The sequence below is a fragment of the Coturnix japonica genome, chromosome Z, assembly GCF_054131305.1.
Source record: "Coturnix japonica strain WE chromosome Z, WE-NBRP24, whole genome shotgun sequence".
Taxonomy (NCBI): Eukaryota; Metazoa; Chordata; class Aves; order Galliformes; family Phasianidae; genus Coturnix; species Coturnix japonica.
This window is the reverse complement of record NC_140702.1, coordinates 13,339,541-13,356,225: the sequence shown is the minus strand read 5'-3', so window position 1 is coordinate 13,356,225 and position 16,685 is coordinate 13,339,541. Positions and strand designations below refer to the sequence as shown.

Genomic DNA, 16,685 nt, shown 5'->3' with positions numbered 1-16,685 from the left:
GAAAGTGTGTGTTTTCTTGACTGGTCCTAGGACGTGTTGCATTGCCCAGAGATTTCTTGTCTCTGTGTGCCCCAAAACAGAAATGTTCCTTCATCGTTCTTGTTCAAGTCAGTGTCCAAAGTGTGAAAGGCAGCTGACATATTTCTAACGCAGCATTTTTTTAATAAGAAAATATTATTGCATCAGGAGGAGTATGCTTATAGTGGACCTTAGTGCTTTTTCAGCACGTTTGCTGTTGGCAAGCCCATTCTGTTTTTTTCCTGTTCACTTTGATAGCTGAATCTTATCACAGAAGGCAGTGCAATTTTAAGGGGATCCTGTGTGCTCAGAATTCATCTTTGCCACAGCCTCACCTGCCTAGAGAGAAAACTGTACTGATTAACTACTTGAAGAGTTAACTGAATTTTAACACTGTGTGTAAGATGTCATTCCAGAACCATGTTTGTACCTCTTTGCATGCTGCTATCAATTTGGACAAGCTTACTTTTATGGCAGCCATCAATAGAAGAAATTTGTGATAGGTACGAAAAGAAGCTAGTGCCTTGATGGGAGCTTACATGTTGGGCCTTGTTGGAAAGCTAAATAATTGCCTTTAAATACCAGAAAATGTAGTGCATATAATGACTCCATGTTTGTGTTTCTTCTGCACCTGAAGATTCCATACTAATTCCTGATACACCTTTGCCCTTTGGATGAGCAGTAGAGTGCTCACCTTGATGTGCAGGTCTGCAGTCTTAATGGATGGCAGCACCCTGTGTGTGTAAGGTGCATGCTTATGATTTAAGCTATGAACAATAATTTCTGTCTGCTTATCCCACACGTTTCACTGAATAGCAAGTTGGTGGATTTCTGAAAGGTTTTAGTAAAATGAACATAAACTGGTCTTTGAGACCATGAAAAACATTCCTCCTCAGTGAAATGCAGGTTTTTGCGGGGAAGTTCTTTGAGTTCCCAGTCTGCTGGGATTTCTCCCCTCTAGCTTTCTTAAATACTGTGTCTGCTCAAAGCTGAGCATCCCTCTGTCTGCAGCAGCCCCACAGAATCTTGGGTGATGCTAGGAGGAACTTGCTGTAGGCCTGCTTTATTTAACATATTCAGCACAGGCCAACAGGAGCTTCTCCTGATAACACCTAGCTTCTTACACAACCTCAGCTAACCTGTGGGCAGCCTGAAAGGTTTCTGCTGACTTCAGACCTTTAGCTCCCCTTAAGTCAGTAGGTTTGCTGCAAATGTGGAGAGAGACCCTACTGAAGAAATCCTAACTCTGGTAGCCCTCAGATACCTGCTGTGTTTTGTCTGCACAGAATATGTAACACCAAGCTTAAATGCTCAGATTAGGTTGAGTGAGCAAAAATCAACAGGCGTAACTGATTGGGAGGGCTGGGAGTTACCTAAACATTTTGTTCTGTTTTAAAACAAACATTTTTTCTGTTGGCTTTTTCAGAATTCCCAAGGATCTTTGTTTCCAGCCACCTTATCTAAACAAATCAAAACAAACTCAGTGCACGCATTCCTTGCTACCACAATAAGTGGCTTGTTTTTACCTTTTTATTTTCTTTCTCTTTTTTTTCTTCCCACCTTTTCCTTTCTGTTAGCTTGTGGAACAGCTTGATCTTGTAGGGTGATGGTTTAAGTGCTAACAGTATTTAAAATGAATCACAGGGAAGCTTTTTCAAGTGTTTCAGTGGTAAGAGCCTGCACAGCACAGCTTTCTTGAGCTGCAGGCACAGAGCTGCCCTGTGACCCCTTGGGTGTCCATTTGGGGAGCACAAAGCAGCTGAAGATGGCTTCTCAGTGCAAAGTGGCCTCCTGCTTTCTACTGGGAGCTTGGGTCAAGCCAGCTTGAATTACCTCACCTTTACCACAAAGCAGAAACTCAACTGCTTGCATACCTATCTCATCAGAGATGCTGAGGCAAACAAGGTCTTTCCCTTCATATGTAGCTTACAAGAAATATTAAGTGATTTGTCATTTCCAGTTCTTCTTTATGCTTGAGAAGTAGACACAGAGAAGAACAACAAATATTTACTGTAAGTATATGAGAAACACAGCTTCAGTAGTGGCATGCCATATGACCCTTCTAACTTGTTTTTCCAGGCATCATCTTTCCATGACACCTTGTGCTGTCAGCTGATTGGCATCTGTGACTCCAGCCTTTGTAATTTTGACAAGTTGTTTTACATTTGCTGTGCTGGGAGTTGTAAGCATGCCACATGATACTTTCACTCTGAACTGATAATGCCCCCGAGCCCCATTTTTTAGGACAGTCAAGTGTGAATCCATCTTTTAAGAAGTTCTAGCTATTCAGCACACACATTCAAGCCAGATAGTATAAAGAGCTGCTGTCATTTCTGAAGTTTGGGTGTCCATGAAGGGGTAGTGCCAGTGAGTTTGGGATGTTAGCAAGCTGTCCTTGCAAACTGTCCACAGAAATTGATTCTGTTTCTGCCTGATTCTGGTTGTCTTCTTGAGAACAGCATGTCTGGTTACAGCACCAGGGGAAATTAAACTGACAGAGCCAATTTGTTCTCATAAAATGAATAGAGGTGGCCTTTGGGCTTAAAGCGCATGATTTCTGCATCTGGAGAAGGAAGAACAATTAAGATTGCTCACCAGATTAAATTCTTTGTAATTGCCGGTTATTAAATAGCTGCTGGAACATTAGGAAATATCCAAGAAAACTGTTTATTTTTCACAAGCATTTTTATGTTTATTGTAAAAGGCAGGACAGACTTTTGTCAGATCAACTTTCCTGGATGCTGTGGAGACTTGCCTTATTTAGAATGGCTCAGCGAGGTGGCTGAGCATCGGATAAGAAGTGAGCTACCACGAGAAGCAGAGCTGTTGGGTTTGGTTATTCTTGGTAAGGGATGTCTGTTACTTCCCTCTGCTGATGCCCTTTGTCAGGTGTGGTCAGCAGCCATGCGTACACCCAGCCACATCTATGGCTTTATGGACAGGCTGTCATCAGCTGCAGTGCCACTCCCCAGCACCAAAACCCTATCTGCCCAAAGTGTTATGCAAAAGCCAGACTGCACTGAAGCATGTGGGATATGCCAGTAAGTTCCTTCAGACCTGCCCAATTTTGAACACATACAGATTTTTCTTTAAAACAAAGCAGGAAGGGGAGAGGCTGAAGAACAGAAGCAGCAGGAAAGCACATTAATATATCATACTTAGGTGACCAGATGTGGACCAGTAAAGTGTTCCATTCCAACCCTGAAGCTGTATCATCTGTAGTGACACGTGTAAGGTCATCCTAAATTCAGTCTCTTTAAGACCAAATTCAGCTCACATTCTTTGGTTTAACTGCTCAGACCCCAGGAAATCTAACCCAGGGGTACTCAAATGTCACAGCCCACAGGCAGCAGCAGTGAACAAGTGCGAGACTGTAGGAAATACTGTGCCTTTTTCCCAGTCTCCCTCCCTTGTAATTGTTTTATAGTGTTCCCTGTCTGAAGTTATTTCACATGTGGCAGGCACACTTCCTGCAGGCACTAAGACCATGCCCTGCTCTGGGTCTCCTGAAGCAGGAGGTTACCCAAGGTGCCCTGAGCATTTTGATTCATGCTCGAGCTTCTGCTGCAGAAAGAGCAAAGTCAGTCCTTCCCTGTTTCCTAGCAGGTGAAAACTGCTGGTAATTACAGCACAGAGCTTGTGAAGTCTGCTCTTTCCCAGTTGCTGAAACAAGTGTTTTCCTCTTAAAACAGCCTCTTTGTGTGAATGGGCTGAGGGTGTGGGCTGCCTTATTTTCTGGAGCCAGCCCTTGCACAGCCCCTCATGTCACAGCTGTGTAGCACGCAGGAGAAGGAATTTGACCTAATGAGCCAAAAATAGCGACAGCTCCTGTGGAAAGTGGCATTTTTTGGTTTTGTTTCAGAGTTTGCAGGAACAGAAAGAGAGAGAGAGAAATGGGTAAGCTAAGGTTTCTGGCCTGTGGCTTATGTCTTCATTGCACCTTATCATTTCAGTGAGGGAGGAGCGCTTAAAATAATTAGTCATTTTTCCTGCAGTCGCTGTGGGTGGAATTCATTGCTCTGTGGCTGGTCGGCTCAGTGCAACACCAGGAAGAGCTTTCAGAAGTCTAAAACTTTCTGTTCAAGCTTGATATTGTAGAATATGGGTTCTGGAGGTGAAAAACACTGTTGTATACATATCTAGTGTGTGTGATAACCAGTGGTACTGTCCACGCCTGCATCCTTCAGTCAGTACCAGCAAAATGGTTTTGGATGAACCCTTTGTTCTGGAGGCATGTTGCTCACTAGTCAAGTGTGTTATATTCCTTGCTGCTGCAAAATGAACTTCAGCTGATAGGGTTATATGTTCAGCCTCATCATTCCCTATGTCAGCCCTGAAGGAATAAAGCTTGGTGCTGTGAGCTGCCATATAGAGCAGCAGCAGCAGCAGCATTCCTGGTTTCTATGGCATTTGGTGCACAATGTGACTCTGAGATGTGCCTGAGCCTGGAGAGCACAGTCTTTAGCTCCTAGAATGGTAGTAGGTACTTTTTCAGATAGCAAGTAGTCTGAGAAGTATAGTGAAAGCAACCCTTTATATAACATCTCCCCAGACTGCATGACCGTACCAACATTAAATGAGTTAAGTAATCTATTTTTTTTTTTCCTGTGGTTAAGGAAAAAGAAAACCCATACTGTGTGGATGGAGTGTTCTCAAGCAGCAGTCTGAGCTGGAGTGGTTCGTTCATTTAGCACCATTTCTCCCCACCATTATCTTAATTCTCCAGCTGCTGAAAGAGCAAGTGATGAATGTCTTAATCAAATAATATCCTAATGTGATCCAGATGAGCAGTTGGTCACTTAATCAGTGAGTTTTCAACAGGAATGGAAGGAGTAATGAGTCTCTAGTTGGAAGAGGAGGGGAGAGCAGGGGCAGAGAGATGGGACATAGTAGGTGCTGAAAGGGAATGTCTTATTCCCTGGAATTTGTCAACTGCATTTTTCCTAAGTAAGGAATTTGAAAAAATGTCCAGTTCAAGTCTCACTTCAACTGAAATATTCTCCTGCAAGAGGTAGTGGGATGACCATAGAGCCGTGCTTATGTTGTGAATAAAGCTCAGATGAAGCTGCCAAGTGCTCACAGTGCTGGGCTCACACAGTTGGTCATCTGTGTAGCCTGGGGACAGCAGTGGCATGTGGAGAAACTACTGACATCCTCCTTCTTAGAAAATGTAGACATTTGGCCTCTTAGTAGCAAAACTGTTCCCTACAATCTGTAGAGTTTGTCCTCTTTTGCTGTTCAGTATTACTAGGTTGCAGGCAGAAATGCTGTGTTAAACTCCCCTGGTCATCTTGACTGCCTTGAATTCATATTTACCAATAGCGATTTTGTTTAATGCATATTTGCTTTTGAATAGGTATTTTTGAACCTCTGTCATCAAAAGAATTATATGTATGCCCATAAAGGAAGAGTCCAATGGGTTGCGCTCCATTTGTATGAAAACTGTGGTATGTAGCCCACATACTATTGAACCATGTTTCTGGTAAAAGGGACTGGAGTTGGAGCATTGGCACAGGCTGACCAGAAAGGCTGTGGAATCTCCTTCTCTGCAGATATTCAAGATCCACCTGCACACCTACCTGTATGACTGGCTGTAAGAAACATGCTTTGCAAGGGGGTTGGACTTCATGGTCTCTGGAGGTCCCTTCCAACCCCTGTGGTTCTGTGATTCTATGGAGTGAAAGCATGTTTGTGTGGTGTGACATCACAAAGCGTGGCTGAGAGTAGATGTTATGCCAGACTCTCCCTGGAAGTGGCTTCATTCCCACTGTGTGCACAGCACAGCTATTGACTGGGACTTCACCTATATCCTTTGATCACCCTCATACTTTCTGTCTCTCCACTTACATAGTCCAAATAATTTTTGAGCTAGGACTAAATTAGTTTTCCTCCTTCGTAATGTCCTCTCAATTTTCCTTTGGTAATGTGTCAGTGATCTGCTTTTGGCTGGAGGTAACAGCCTATTGTGGATTTTAGATAGAGCTAAATATAAATTCGGACTGTGCTAAGCCATTGTATGTACCGATAAATCTTTGCAGAGAGTTAAAGGGGTTTAAAGTAATTCCATTTCCTTGAGAAACTGAGAAGACAGCCCATGGGCCACACAGGCCTGTTGGCTGGTCCATATCCGATCCCCTAACCCTTCAAATGTTCATCATTTGCAGTGAAATAAACATTGTCCGTCTTTTTGTGCTCCAGGCAGAAGCTGTAAGTACAAGAGATTCACTGCACAATGCAGCCACCTAGGCATTTCTTTACTTAAGCAGATTTTGCTGTGATGGGTCTTAACCTAATGGGTGAATGCACTTGTTGCAAGTTCTACTGATAGAGCCGAAGCATCAGTAATAATTCTTAACCTTTTTCATCTCATAAAGAGAAGTAAATGTTTAGCCTTCGTTGCCCACTTTTCTGAGCATAAATTCTTCCCTGAAGCCTCTCTGCATCATGACCCAAAGCTGTTGAATTCCAGTCTTGTGTAGACCTGCCCTTTAGAAGTGCAGCAAGTATTAATTGGGCTTTAGGAAATAGTTAAAGGAAGTGTGAGCTCCAGCCACCAGTGTTTGGGAAGCAAAGAAGTAGAAGAAAGTGCCAACCTCAGTTTTGTGTGCAATAGTGCATAGGTGTTTGCATCAGCTGAGGCACTCCGTTCCTGCTCTCCAGCCCTTGAAAGCAGACAGTGAAAGCACTCCAGCACAGAGAGGTCGTGTATCTTTGTTCAGAAAATGCAGTTTAGGCCATTTATGAAAGATTTGCAGAGCAGTGTCGGATAGTGAAAGAATCTGTGTCATCAGAATTTAATCATTTAATTTAATACTAATACATCTCTGAGAGCCTCCTTCTGAGCGTGCAGCAGGTTTATCTCTGTTCTGTGGCGTATTAAAACAGTTTTCCTGGAAGCATCAGATCTGCTTGGTGAGCGAGTGAACTTTGTGGCCTTTTGTCTCCTTTTGCTGCCTTCCTCCTGTCTCTGCCTAACCTAGATTCCTTCCTGAGGACCTCTCTTTCTCATATACAAGAAAGATTAATATGCCAGTATTTTCCTCTGGTTTTCACTCTTACATAGGATGACGGTAGCTCCATTCTTGAGATGGAACAAGAACTTGCCACCCCCTGATGAAAAGACCAAGGAATTTGGGAAATCCCCTTGTCTCAATTGTTCTTTGGTTCAAGTGACCGTAAAGGTCACCCTTTTCTAGCACTGACATTATCTGGATGGGCTAGAGGGTATTAAAAGCAAGGCTTAGTTTAGCGTCTTTTCCACTCCCCACTGAGACTAGGTCACGCTTTACCGAAGCAATTGTTCCTGCGTTTCTAACTGTGTGTTAGAAAGATTTCAGCTGTGGAATTCTGTGAAATGATGTTTTTTCTTGCATGCATTCAGAGCCGTATTCTGCTTAGTTCAATATTTATACTTGGTGCTCTGTCAGACTGAAGACTTTCCTGTCCTTACTGAATGGAGCTTTTTCTTCTTTCCCTTACCATATGCAGGGCTGGGCATTAAGGAGTCCTTCTGGCAGCAGAGCCCTGAGCTCCAGGCTCAGAGCCACCAGCACTGGCTATAGGCATGACATCTCTTGGTAAACGTGCTCATCAGTGGGTCACCTTCAGCTGTGAAATTCTCCTTCTGTTCCTTAGAAAATAGAACCTGTAGTTATTATTAGTGGATGATTTTAGGGCATTGTAATGTCCCTTGCTCTGCATTTCAACCTGCAAACTGCTGCACATCCCCACATAGCAATGGAGACTGGTGCCCATCCTCCCAGCATGTGAAACGCTCTTCTTTGGCTCGTCAGGGCATCCTGCTTTCTGGATGCTGCTAGAAAGCGGGGGTGGTGGAGCATGGCAGAACCGTGATGCTGTTGTTTCTGAATGAAAGTTTAATCACAGCTTCCTGTAATTTCAGATTTGCGTCTTGGTTGCCTTACTGCTGAACAAAGCTGTCACAGTGAGCTGAGCCAGTCCCACACACTGTAGCACTTGAGGCTGTGTAACCATCACACCTGAATGGCTTAGGCTCTGACATTTATTTTTTATCAGAGGTTTATTTCTGCTGATTCAGCAGCTAACAGCCTTCTGTCCCTGAATATGAATTTCCATATAAATCAGGCTGCCCTTGTAGGTGTTTTCATGCAATTGCAGTTTTTACAGGAATGAAAATATTTAACAAACAAAAAAAAATTTCTTTTTGGGTTGTTAGGTGTGTGTGTGTGTGTGTGTGTGTGGTTTTGTTGTTGGCTTTTTGCTTTTCTTATCAACAGCTGCACAGGCATTTAATTTCAAAAGTATCTGTTTTTTTGGGTTTTTTTTTTTGACCCAGTAGCAATAACTGAAATCCAGTCAGGAGTACTGCAGGTTCTTCACAGAGGAACCAGATCTGTACTTTAAGGGAATGACTGACATAAAATAACCAGCTTAAAGGATCCTACCTAGAGAAAGCTGCCTCTGATTTACATGCCTTGAAGTTAGGCAGAAGTAGTGTTATTCCAAAGATGGTTCACTGTAGCATTTTTTTCACTGAAGACACAGAAGAAACAGAAGCTGTAATGATGTGTTTGGGAAAGCACAGTGTCATTCATTATGTACGTGTCACTGAAATATCCTACCATGCCTCATATGCTCATCATTAAAAGATTCATATATTTCTTCATTTTCTGAGGCAGTTTCTTCCACCCTTAATTTATTACACCAGCAAAAGAAAATTGAACTTCAGTTTGATAGAAGAGCCCTATTGTGCATCACATGAGGAAGCTGCAGTCTGTGGCTCAGCTGGAATGAAAGAGAATATTGCAAAGACTTTCACGTGCTTTTTGAGCAAATGCAATCACAACTCCTCTAAAATAGTCAAGAAAAACAGCATATGGAAAAGCACTCACAAAATGTCACACAGCAAGCTCTCCGAGTGGCAACTTGTTTGGATGCTGTATCTTCACAGCCCTTTTTGCTCTCTGTATTCCAAAAGAACCCCCCACTGCTTTTTAGGGGAAATTAGTGTGAAGTTGCATTGATTTTAGACTGTGCTGTGATTTCTGAAGTGCTTTGAAGGAGATGAACCAGCTTTTCATGAAGAAAATTTGCCCATTGTACTTTCTGGCTACCTCAGTCAAGTTGTTGAAGAGCGAAGCCAGCTGCTCACAAAGAACATCATTTCTGACACTCAACTCTAATGAATTTTAGTCAGCAAGAATGGTTTGCATCCATGTATTGAGGACACCATGTACTGCTCTGAGAGAGGAACAGGCCAGGTTTTGCTTTTGTGTGCAGGCAGAATTATGAATCAAACTATTCAAGGTAGTGCCAGCATGTGTCTGATGAGTTTAGAACTTAGCAGAATTTGGCAACAGGATGTGAGGATTTTTTTTCTAAAATCTGAACTCTGTGCAACTTCACTGGGTGAAGAACAATAATTTACGTGGAATAACTTTTTCCATGGTGTTTTCAAAACTTTGAGGAGTAAGTGTAAAAGTGTCACTTGGAAAATAAGGTATTTTCCTACAAGAGTGAGAAGACAACACTTTGTGTCTGTGTTTTAATGAAAAGGCTCAATTCCTTTAGGGAGTATTTGAGTGGCAGTCCCATTTTAATCCTTGCGTCCCCATCATCAGCTTCATCTCCTGAAGGTTTGGCCTGTTTCTTCGACATGGTGCCTGCAAAGACTCCCACGGGGACGAGGCCCATTCCAGCAGCCACAAGGGGGATCACCATATTTTGAGAGGTGGAGGTGTGCAGCACCTTGACTCTACTACTGGAGTGGAGCTAATTTTCCCTGTTGAGAATTTCAGCACTTGCAGGTCATACCAGTCTTCCATTTCTTCGGCAAAATACTTGCTGTTTCAAGAGTGAGTGGGGCAATCCCTATCAAGGCTTGCAGGCTTCTCAGTGGGTGTGGTGGCTGTCTAGAAGCCCTGAACTGCATACATCATCTGCATCTTTGCAATGCTTGGGACTGAGTCTGTCTGTGGTGCAGATGGTATCCAGTTCTTCAAAACAGGGAGCTGAAAGAAAACGGGCTCTTTCCTGAAGTTTTGCCGGCCAACCTCCCTAGCAAATCCATCATTTATTTCCTTCTGCTTTGCACAGAGACTTCAGAAGAGCTGGCCAAAACAGTAGAATGCAATTCACATCACCAGAGAGGTGTGGATTACCAACTCAACCATACTCAAATGTGTTTCTAAGTTATGTTTCTGTACTAAAACTCCTAGAGGCGCAGTAAGATCAAGAGTTAGATCCACCGACTGAGGATAGAGGGATGAAGAAAGCAGTGGCGTGGGGATCTGGCAGTGGGAAGAGGAGCAGGGTCACTACAGAACTGCAGCAGAGGAAGACAAACCCTGAAGAAATGGGGCACCCACAACACCAATGATGCCTGGAGATGAGCAATGTGAAGTGCAGTTGTGAAACTTGGATGGAATGATCAGTAGAAGCCTGCGATAAGGAGACTGTATTTTAGATCTCTTAGTGATTTTAAATTTAAATCTTTAATCTTGCCTTGTTTTGTTTTTCAGTTTTTGGGTTGTTTTTTTGCCATGACGTTGCTTAGGAAGAATGTGGATGTGGCCACGAAGGACTGCCTCCCACTTGGTGTCACATGCATTTTCTGTTGGATCAAACAAAGGAAGGCACTGGCAGTACATTTGCTGGGTCTTGCTGCTAGAACACCCACCTTTTTTTTTTTCTTCTAAAAGATCTGAATGCTCAAACACTTAGACTTTTGTAGATGAAGAATTCAGCCAAGCAGGAAGTATGCTAATAATTCTCCAGGCTGCTAATAACTTCAGTTTACTAAAGTGCAGCAGTGTTGTACAAATGGCAATAATTACACTTGCATCTTGACTTAACAGAGAGAAATTAATACATATTCAGAGAGGGTTTAAATGTAACAGTAATTTCTGGAAAATGCAGTATACGGGAATTGCTGTTAAGGCAGAGTTGCTGGTTGCAGCAAGGACTGAATGCTGGCCATCCCTCATTTACAGACTTTTATTAATAGTTTTCAGACAGCTGCCCTCAGTGGGCAGTGTGTTAAGGTGCTGGTGTGTGCAGCAGCAGCCCCTGGCAAGCTCTGCCCTTCCTGCCAAGCAGCCCAGATGAGGCTGTAGTTTCCCAGTCTTTTCCCATCACCACGTCTTCATCCTAATGTGTGCCATTCTTCCAGAACATTCCCAGCTGGTTTTCCTGACAGTTTGATCTGCGTCCATTCATATGACCTTACTAGCTTCTTCTTCATATAATTCATTCATGGGTTGACTTCTGCTTCTTACAGGGGTGTCTGGAGCATTCCCTCCTTGTTTTCCTGAAAGTGTCCCAAGATTATATAAGAATGTGCTGAGGGGAAAACAAGGAGTTGTAATAAATATTTTTTCTCTCCTCCATTCCCTGGTTTACTCCCCTGCAGAGAACCCTTCCCTACTCACAGTTATTAGTCCTTGGCAAAGAAAGGCCTCTTCCCATGAGGAGCAATGTTTCCTCATAAGATTTACTGCATAATTGTCTTGCTTACTAGATAATTACATGTGCCACTCTAATTGCACAGACACACGCACTCTCAGAATTACATGCTGCCATAAATGCGTGTCCTGATTAGGCAGTTGCGTCTATATGCCTTAATTGTGAACTGAAGATTGCAGCTATGATGAGGGGATGAGCTATTACTCATTAAGAAATCAACTGATGAAGTAGTTCATCTTTGGTTTGGTTCCCTCAAGGCAACTTGAATATCGAAACATGACCTGATCTGAAGGGTTCTATATATGTTGGCTCAGCAAGGGCAGTAGGCATGTGTTAGCTATGAAGTCTTGGGGGCAACAGCAGGTCTGTTGCTAGTTCCAGATGTTAGCAGAAGCTTGACAGCATGCTCATCTCAGCTGTGAAGGGCCAGCAGCCCCACACAGAGGCTTAAGGCCTCTCCTCTCAATCTGCTTCAGGTAGCAATATCCTCTTTTTGGTGTCAGCTAATCTGACAGGAGACTTTAACCCAAAACTCAGAAAGAAACTGCAGTTCTAGGCCTGTTGTGAGTACCTGTTGTATATGAAACTTGGAGCTCTGCAGACAAATCAGAGTAATTTTTGCTTTTCCAGGTTTAAACAAAGTTTTGTTCTTACTGATTATTCTGAACTTGTTTGTAGAATACCAGCTTGCTTGAATATATCTTTACTCAGGCTGAAAACAAAGCTGACCACAGTTAGACATGTAAATTGTGAAAAATGTAGTAGGCTTAAAGAAGAGCACTGATAGAAAATAAAGCTTGAGAATATGTAGAGTATGCCTGTAGGTTCAACAGAAGGTACAATGAAAGTAAAACCAACTACATAAGAAAGATGTGTAGACAAAAGAGAATTGTTTGTTTCCCAGTTCTTAAGGTGTTTTGTGGCATCTAAGAATGATTGAGAATCTCTAATGGATGAAGGTAGCATTACCTAGCATTACCTTCAGCTCTGCACAATGGCATGATTAGACAGGAAACTCTTTTAAAATGCTTTTAGAAGGAGAGCTCTTCTGCCTGGATCAAATTCTTCAATGTGTGTCAAATGCATTTTTCTGCCCATGTAAACCCAGAGGCAATGTGATTGTTCAGGTGGCTGGTAAGATCCTTGTGCTCTTGGCTGGTCATTTTCTGCTGCATTGTGTACTAACCAAGTGCATGATGAATGCTGGCAAGGAAGGCTGCGGCCCGCATACAAGAGTGACCTTTCTGGGGAGATACTGTATTTGGAGGATTTGGTTAGTGCTGTTTGCTTCCCAAATCCATGCTTCACCAGTAGTGCTGCATAAGAGTTTGTGTTAAAAAGGAGCCGGAGACCTCAGAATGCAAGTTTCTGTGTTAAAGAGTTTGATGGCACGAATAGGCATGCCGTGTTTGGTTATTTTGAGATTGTGTTGTGTTCTGAGAAAATTACCAAGTTATTGTGGAAGAATGGTACTGGCAATGTCTTCATCATGAGGAAATATGAGTCCAGTGTGTCTGTGTTTTGGATGAAAGAGTGAGAGGGAGAAGACCATGATTCTGGTCCCTGTTGTGCCTCCTGTGATGATCTCATGAATGCTGCTGTGGGAGTCATGAATGCTTCTGTCCTCCCAAGTCCAGTTGCACGTGGGTTTCTGTGTGGGCCAGAGAAAGACCCCATGTTTTTTCCAGCACTGTGTTATTCTACCCTGTGTTTGATGGCTGAGATTGACCCACTGAGAAATGAGCATCCCCTGGTAATGTCTCACCCTTTCCCTAATGTGGGATGAGTTGCCTGATCTTTCTGCATGTTAGCGTCTGTTTCTGCAAGATAGAGGCAGTAAAGCTTATCAGCTGTGGAAGGATTCTGAGGTTTTCTTTAGGTTAGGTGTGGAAGACATTTGTAAAATACCATATTGATAGGTGCGGCGTGCTGCTCGTGCAAGCCTTTCAGGAACCTAAACTGTTAAGTCATTTGTAACTTGAAAATCCAAACCTCGTTTTTAGTGGCAGACCAGGACACAGGCCTGGAATAATGACAAAGTGAGGTTGATAACCAGTTGGGGGATATTTCAATGAAAGTTTGTTGTTGTTTTAGTGCCCTGTCCACTTCAGACTGAGTTAACCTTCTGTTTTTTGTAAGTAATAATTATTTACCTCACCTTCTAATTTTGTGAAGAACACTTTTAATCTCGAGTTTAGAAAGTTCTATGATTTGCTTTCCAGATGGTGTTTAGTGTGCAGAAAATACAATGCTTCTCTTCAGGACTTCATCAAAGTTTTGTTCTGTTTTATTTTAGAAATCTTCCAGAATTCCTGAGGATGACATCAGGTTAAAAAAAAATAGAGACCAAAACTGTGCCAATTTCTTGGAGCCGGCTACTGCGCTTTCTGCAAAGGAAGAAAAAATGGAAATCGAAGTTCCTGTTTCTGAACATAAAAGCATCACCACAGTGGCTTCACCACATCCCATAGACAATCCAACTCACTTCTTTTCTTCTGCTGCCAGCCACAATGGACTTAAGGACAGGCATGAATCCCTGGACAGTGAAGTTGCTAAGGAGATCAGATATCTCGATGAAGTGCTGGAGGCAAACTGCTGTGATTCATCTGCTGATAATACCTTTAATGGGACATCCTCTCCTCAGTTAAGTGCAGTCACCATCATGGATGGCTCAGGGGTGTCGGTTAACGTCTCTAATGATTCAGTACCCAGTGCAAGGGAAGAAAATGTAAATGACAGGCAGGTGCCCTTGGTTGTTAAACCGCATGAAGCTAGTACAGCAGGTGAAAGCCTGAACTCCAATGGCCATTCCTTGAGAGGACTGAAGGAAGACACTGGGGAAAGTCTGAAGGTGCCAGGAAGTCCCACTTCTTCAAACAGTTCCAGAAGATCTTCTAAGGATGGAGAAACAACTCTTACAACACTTAAGAAAGAGGCTAAGTTTGAACTGCGAGCTTTCCATGAGGACAAAAAGCCCTCTAAGCTCTTTGAAGAAGACGATGAGAAAGAAAAGTACAGGGTCCGCAAAGTGAGACCATCAGAGGAAATGATAGAACTTGAAAAGGAAAGAAGGGAGCTCATTAAAAGCCAGGCTGTCAAGAAAAACCCTAACATTGCCGCCAAATGGTGGAACCCTCCCCAGGAGAAGACCCTGGAGGAACAACTGGATGAAGAGCATCTGGAATCTCACAAGAAGTACAAGGAGCGCAAGGAGAGACTGCAGCAGCAAAATGCAACACCAACATCTCCCAAACAGGTCAGCTGCTCCTTTGTACCACCAGAGACAGTGAATATCAAGAAAGAAGATATTGTCACAGAGCAAATTGATTTCTCAGCTGCCAGGAAGCAGTTTCAACTGATGGAGCATTCAGGTCCATCTCAAGGTCAGGTCCCACCAAGGCGGTCAGGAACACCCAAAATGTTCTCTGTTAAACCATTCTATAAAAGCCTCAATCCTTCAAATGCAGACAGGCCTCTCTCCACCATTACAAGACCTGTTTCAATGTATGGACAAACAGGTCAACATGAGGGTAATGACATCACTGTTGTGAAAGCACAGAAAGTCTCCTGTTCTTCAGAGGATGATACAAATGCTCAGAACAACAGTGCTGACCCAGTAAGAGAGTTACCATGTAGTGATAGCTCCAGAGCTGGACAGGCCTCAAAGCTGTGGTCAGAGGATGGAGAATTCATGAGTGCAAGAGCTGTCTTCACAGTGGTGAAGGATGATGTACAGGGTGTGCTAGACCAGCTCCCAAAGTCAGCCAGCGCCTCCTCCCCTCCTGAGGAGCTTGACTCTGGTTTGGATGACTTGTCTGTAAGGTCTCAGGATACCACTGTCTTGGAGACCCTTTCCAATGACTTCAGCATGGATAACATCAGTGACAGTGGCGCCTCTAATGAAACTATGAGTGCCCTGCAAGAGAGCTCATTGGCAGATTTCTCCCTGCCACAGACCCCGCAGACGGATACTCCAGCAGAGTGCAGGAGCGAAGGCATGTCCAAATCATTCAGCGACCCAGGCTGTGACTCACTGTCCTCTGCCTTGGCAGACTCTATGCTGATTGACAACCAACTGGAGTACCATGCTGGTCTGCTTGTTCAGAATGCCATCCAACAAGCCATAGCCGAACAGGCAGATAAAACAAATGGCAAGGAAGAGAAAATCCCATCAGAACAGGAAATCTCTGCCAAAGAGCAACCAGACACCACCAGGCTATCTCCAGCCTCCAAGCAGCAGCAGAACCCAGTGTTTAAGCCACCCCAGGTGTCTTCCCCTGTTCAAGAAAAAAGGGACACCATACCAAAGACTTCAAAAGAAGACGACTCAGGACTCAGGGAAGGGAAGAGTTTGCAGCAGTCACCCGTGTACTCTGCCAGCCAGCCATTCCTTGTGGAGGAGAACAGGCATGAAGTCAGTTACTTCAGCAAGTATTCAGAGGCAGCTGAGCTGAGGAGCACTGCCTCCATCCTTGCCACGCAGGAACCTGAAGTGACCGTGGGCCCTTTCAAGTTACGATCAAGGAAGCAGCGGACTTTATCAATGATAGAAGAAGAGATCAGAGCTGCCCAGGAGAGAGAAGAGGAGCTGAAGAGGCAGAGACAAGGTCTGCAGATGGCACCAAGCCCTGTTACGAAGAGCGCACCGCCCCTGCCCACCAGAACAGTGTCTTACAAAACTGCACCAGGTAAGAACCCAGCACATTGGAGGGGAAATGAAATGCAACAAAAAGGTCAGATCAGATTGGCTATTTTTTTATTTATTTATTTTTTTTTTTTTGCCATTTTTGAGTGAATGCAGCATCTTTGTTTTACGGAGAGTGGGAGAGTTGCCATGATTTCATCTTCTTGGATACTGCAGTGTTCAAGCAGGAGTAGGATGTGCAACAACCTAGATTTCCTTCTATGAGAAAATGTCCAACTGGGGATACTTTCTGTTTTTCCCAAACATAGCACAGAAGTAATGAACATATCCTACTGATCATTATTAGAAAATGGTGCACCACATTCATCTTATGCCACATTATAGCATAATGTGTTGCCATGTGCTTACATGGTTCAGCCCCCCAACCCTGCCCTGAAATCTCCTGTTGTTCCCCAAAAGGGCCAAAGCCACTATAACTCAGGGTGATAGATGGCAAAATGGCCTTTACTGGGGGTAATTAACACCTTATATACTTTAATCACTTCATCTACGCCCCCTTGGGAGTATATTTTAAATG

The 16,685-nt window shown here is 43.5% G+C and overlaps 1 protein-coding gene across 23 annotated transcripts in view; it reads left to right on the top strand.

Annotated features, from left to right (window-relative positions):
• The window catches only part of PALM2AKAP2 (PALM2 and AKAP2 fusion), a 234,159-nt gene that overhangs the window by 201,166 nt on the left and 16,308 nt on the right, over window positions 1-16,685 (top strand). For all 23 annotated transcript variants that reach the window (XM_085530238.1, XM_015849811.3, XM_032441519.2 and 20 more), the window contains one exon: window positions 13,760-16,151. In XM_085530238.1, coding sequence (XP_085386364.1) covers window positions 13,760-16,151 — 2,392 coding nt within the window. The remainder of the gene's footprint in view (window positions 1-13,759; window positions 16,152-16,685) is intronic.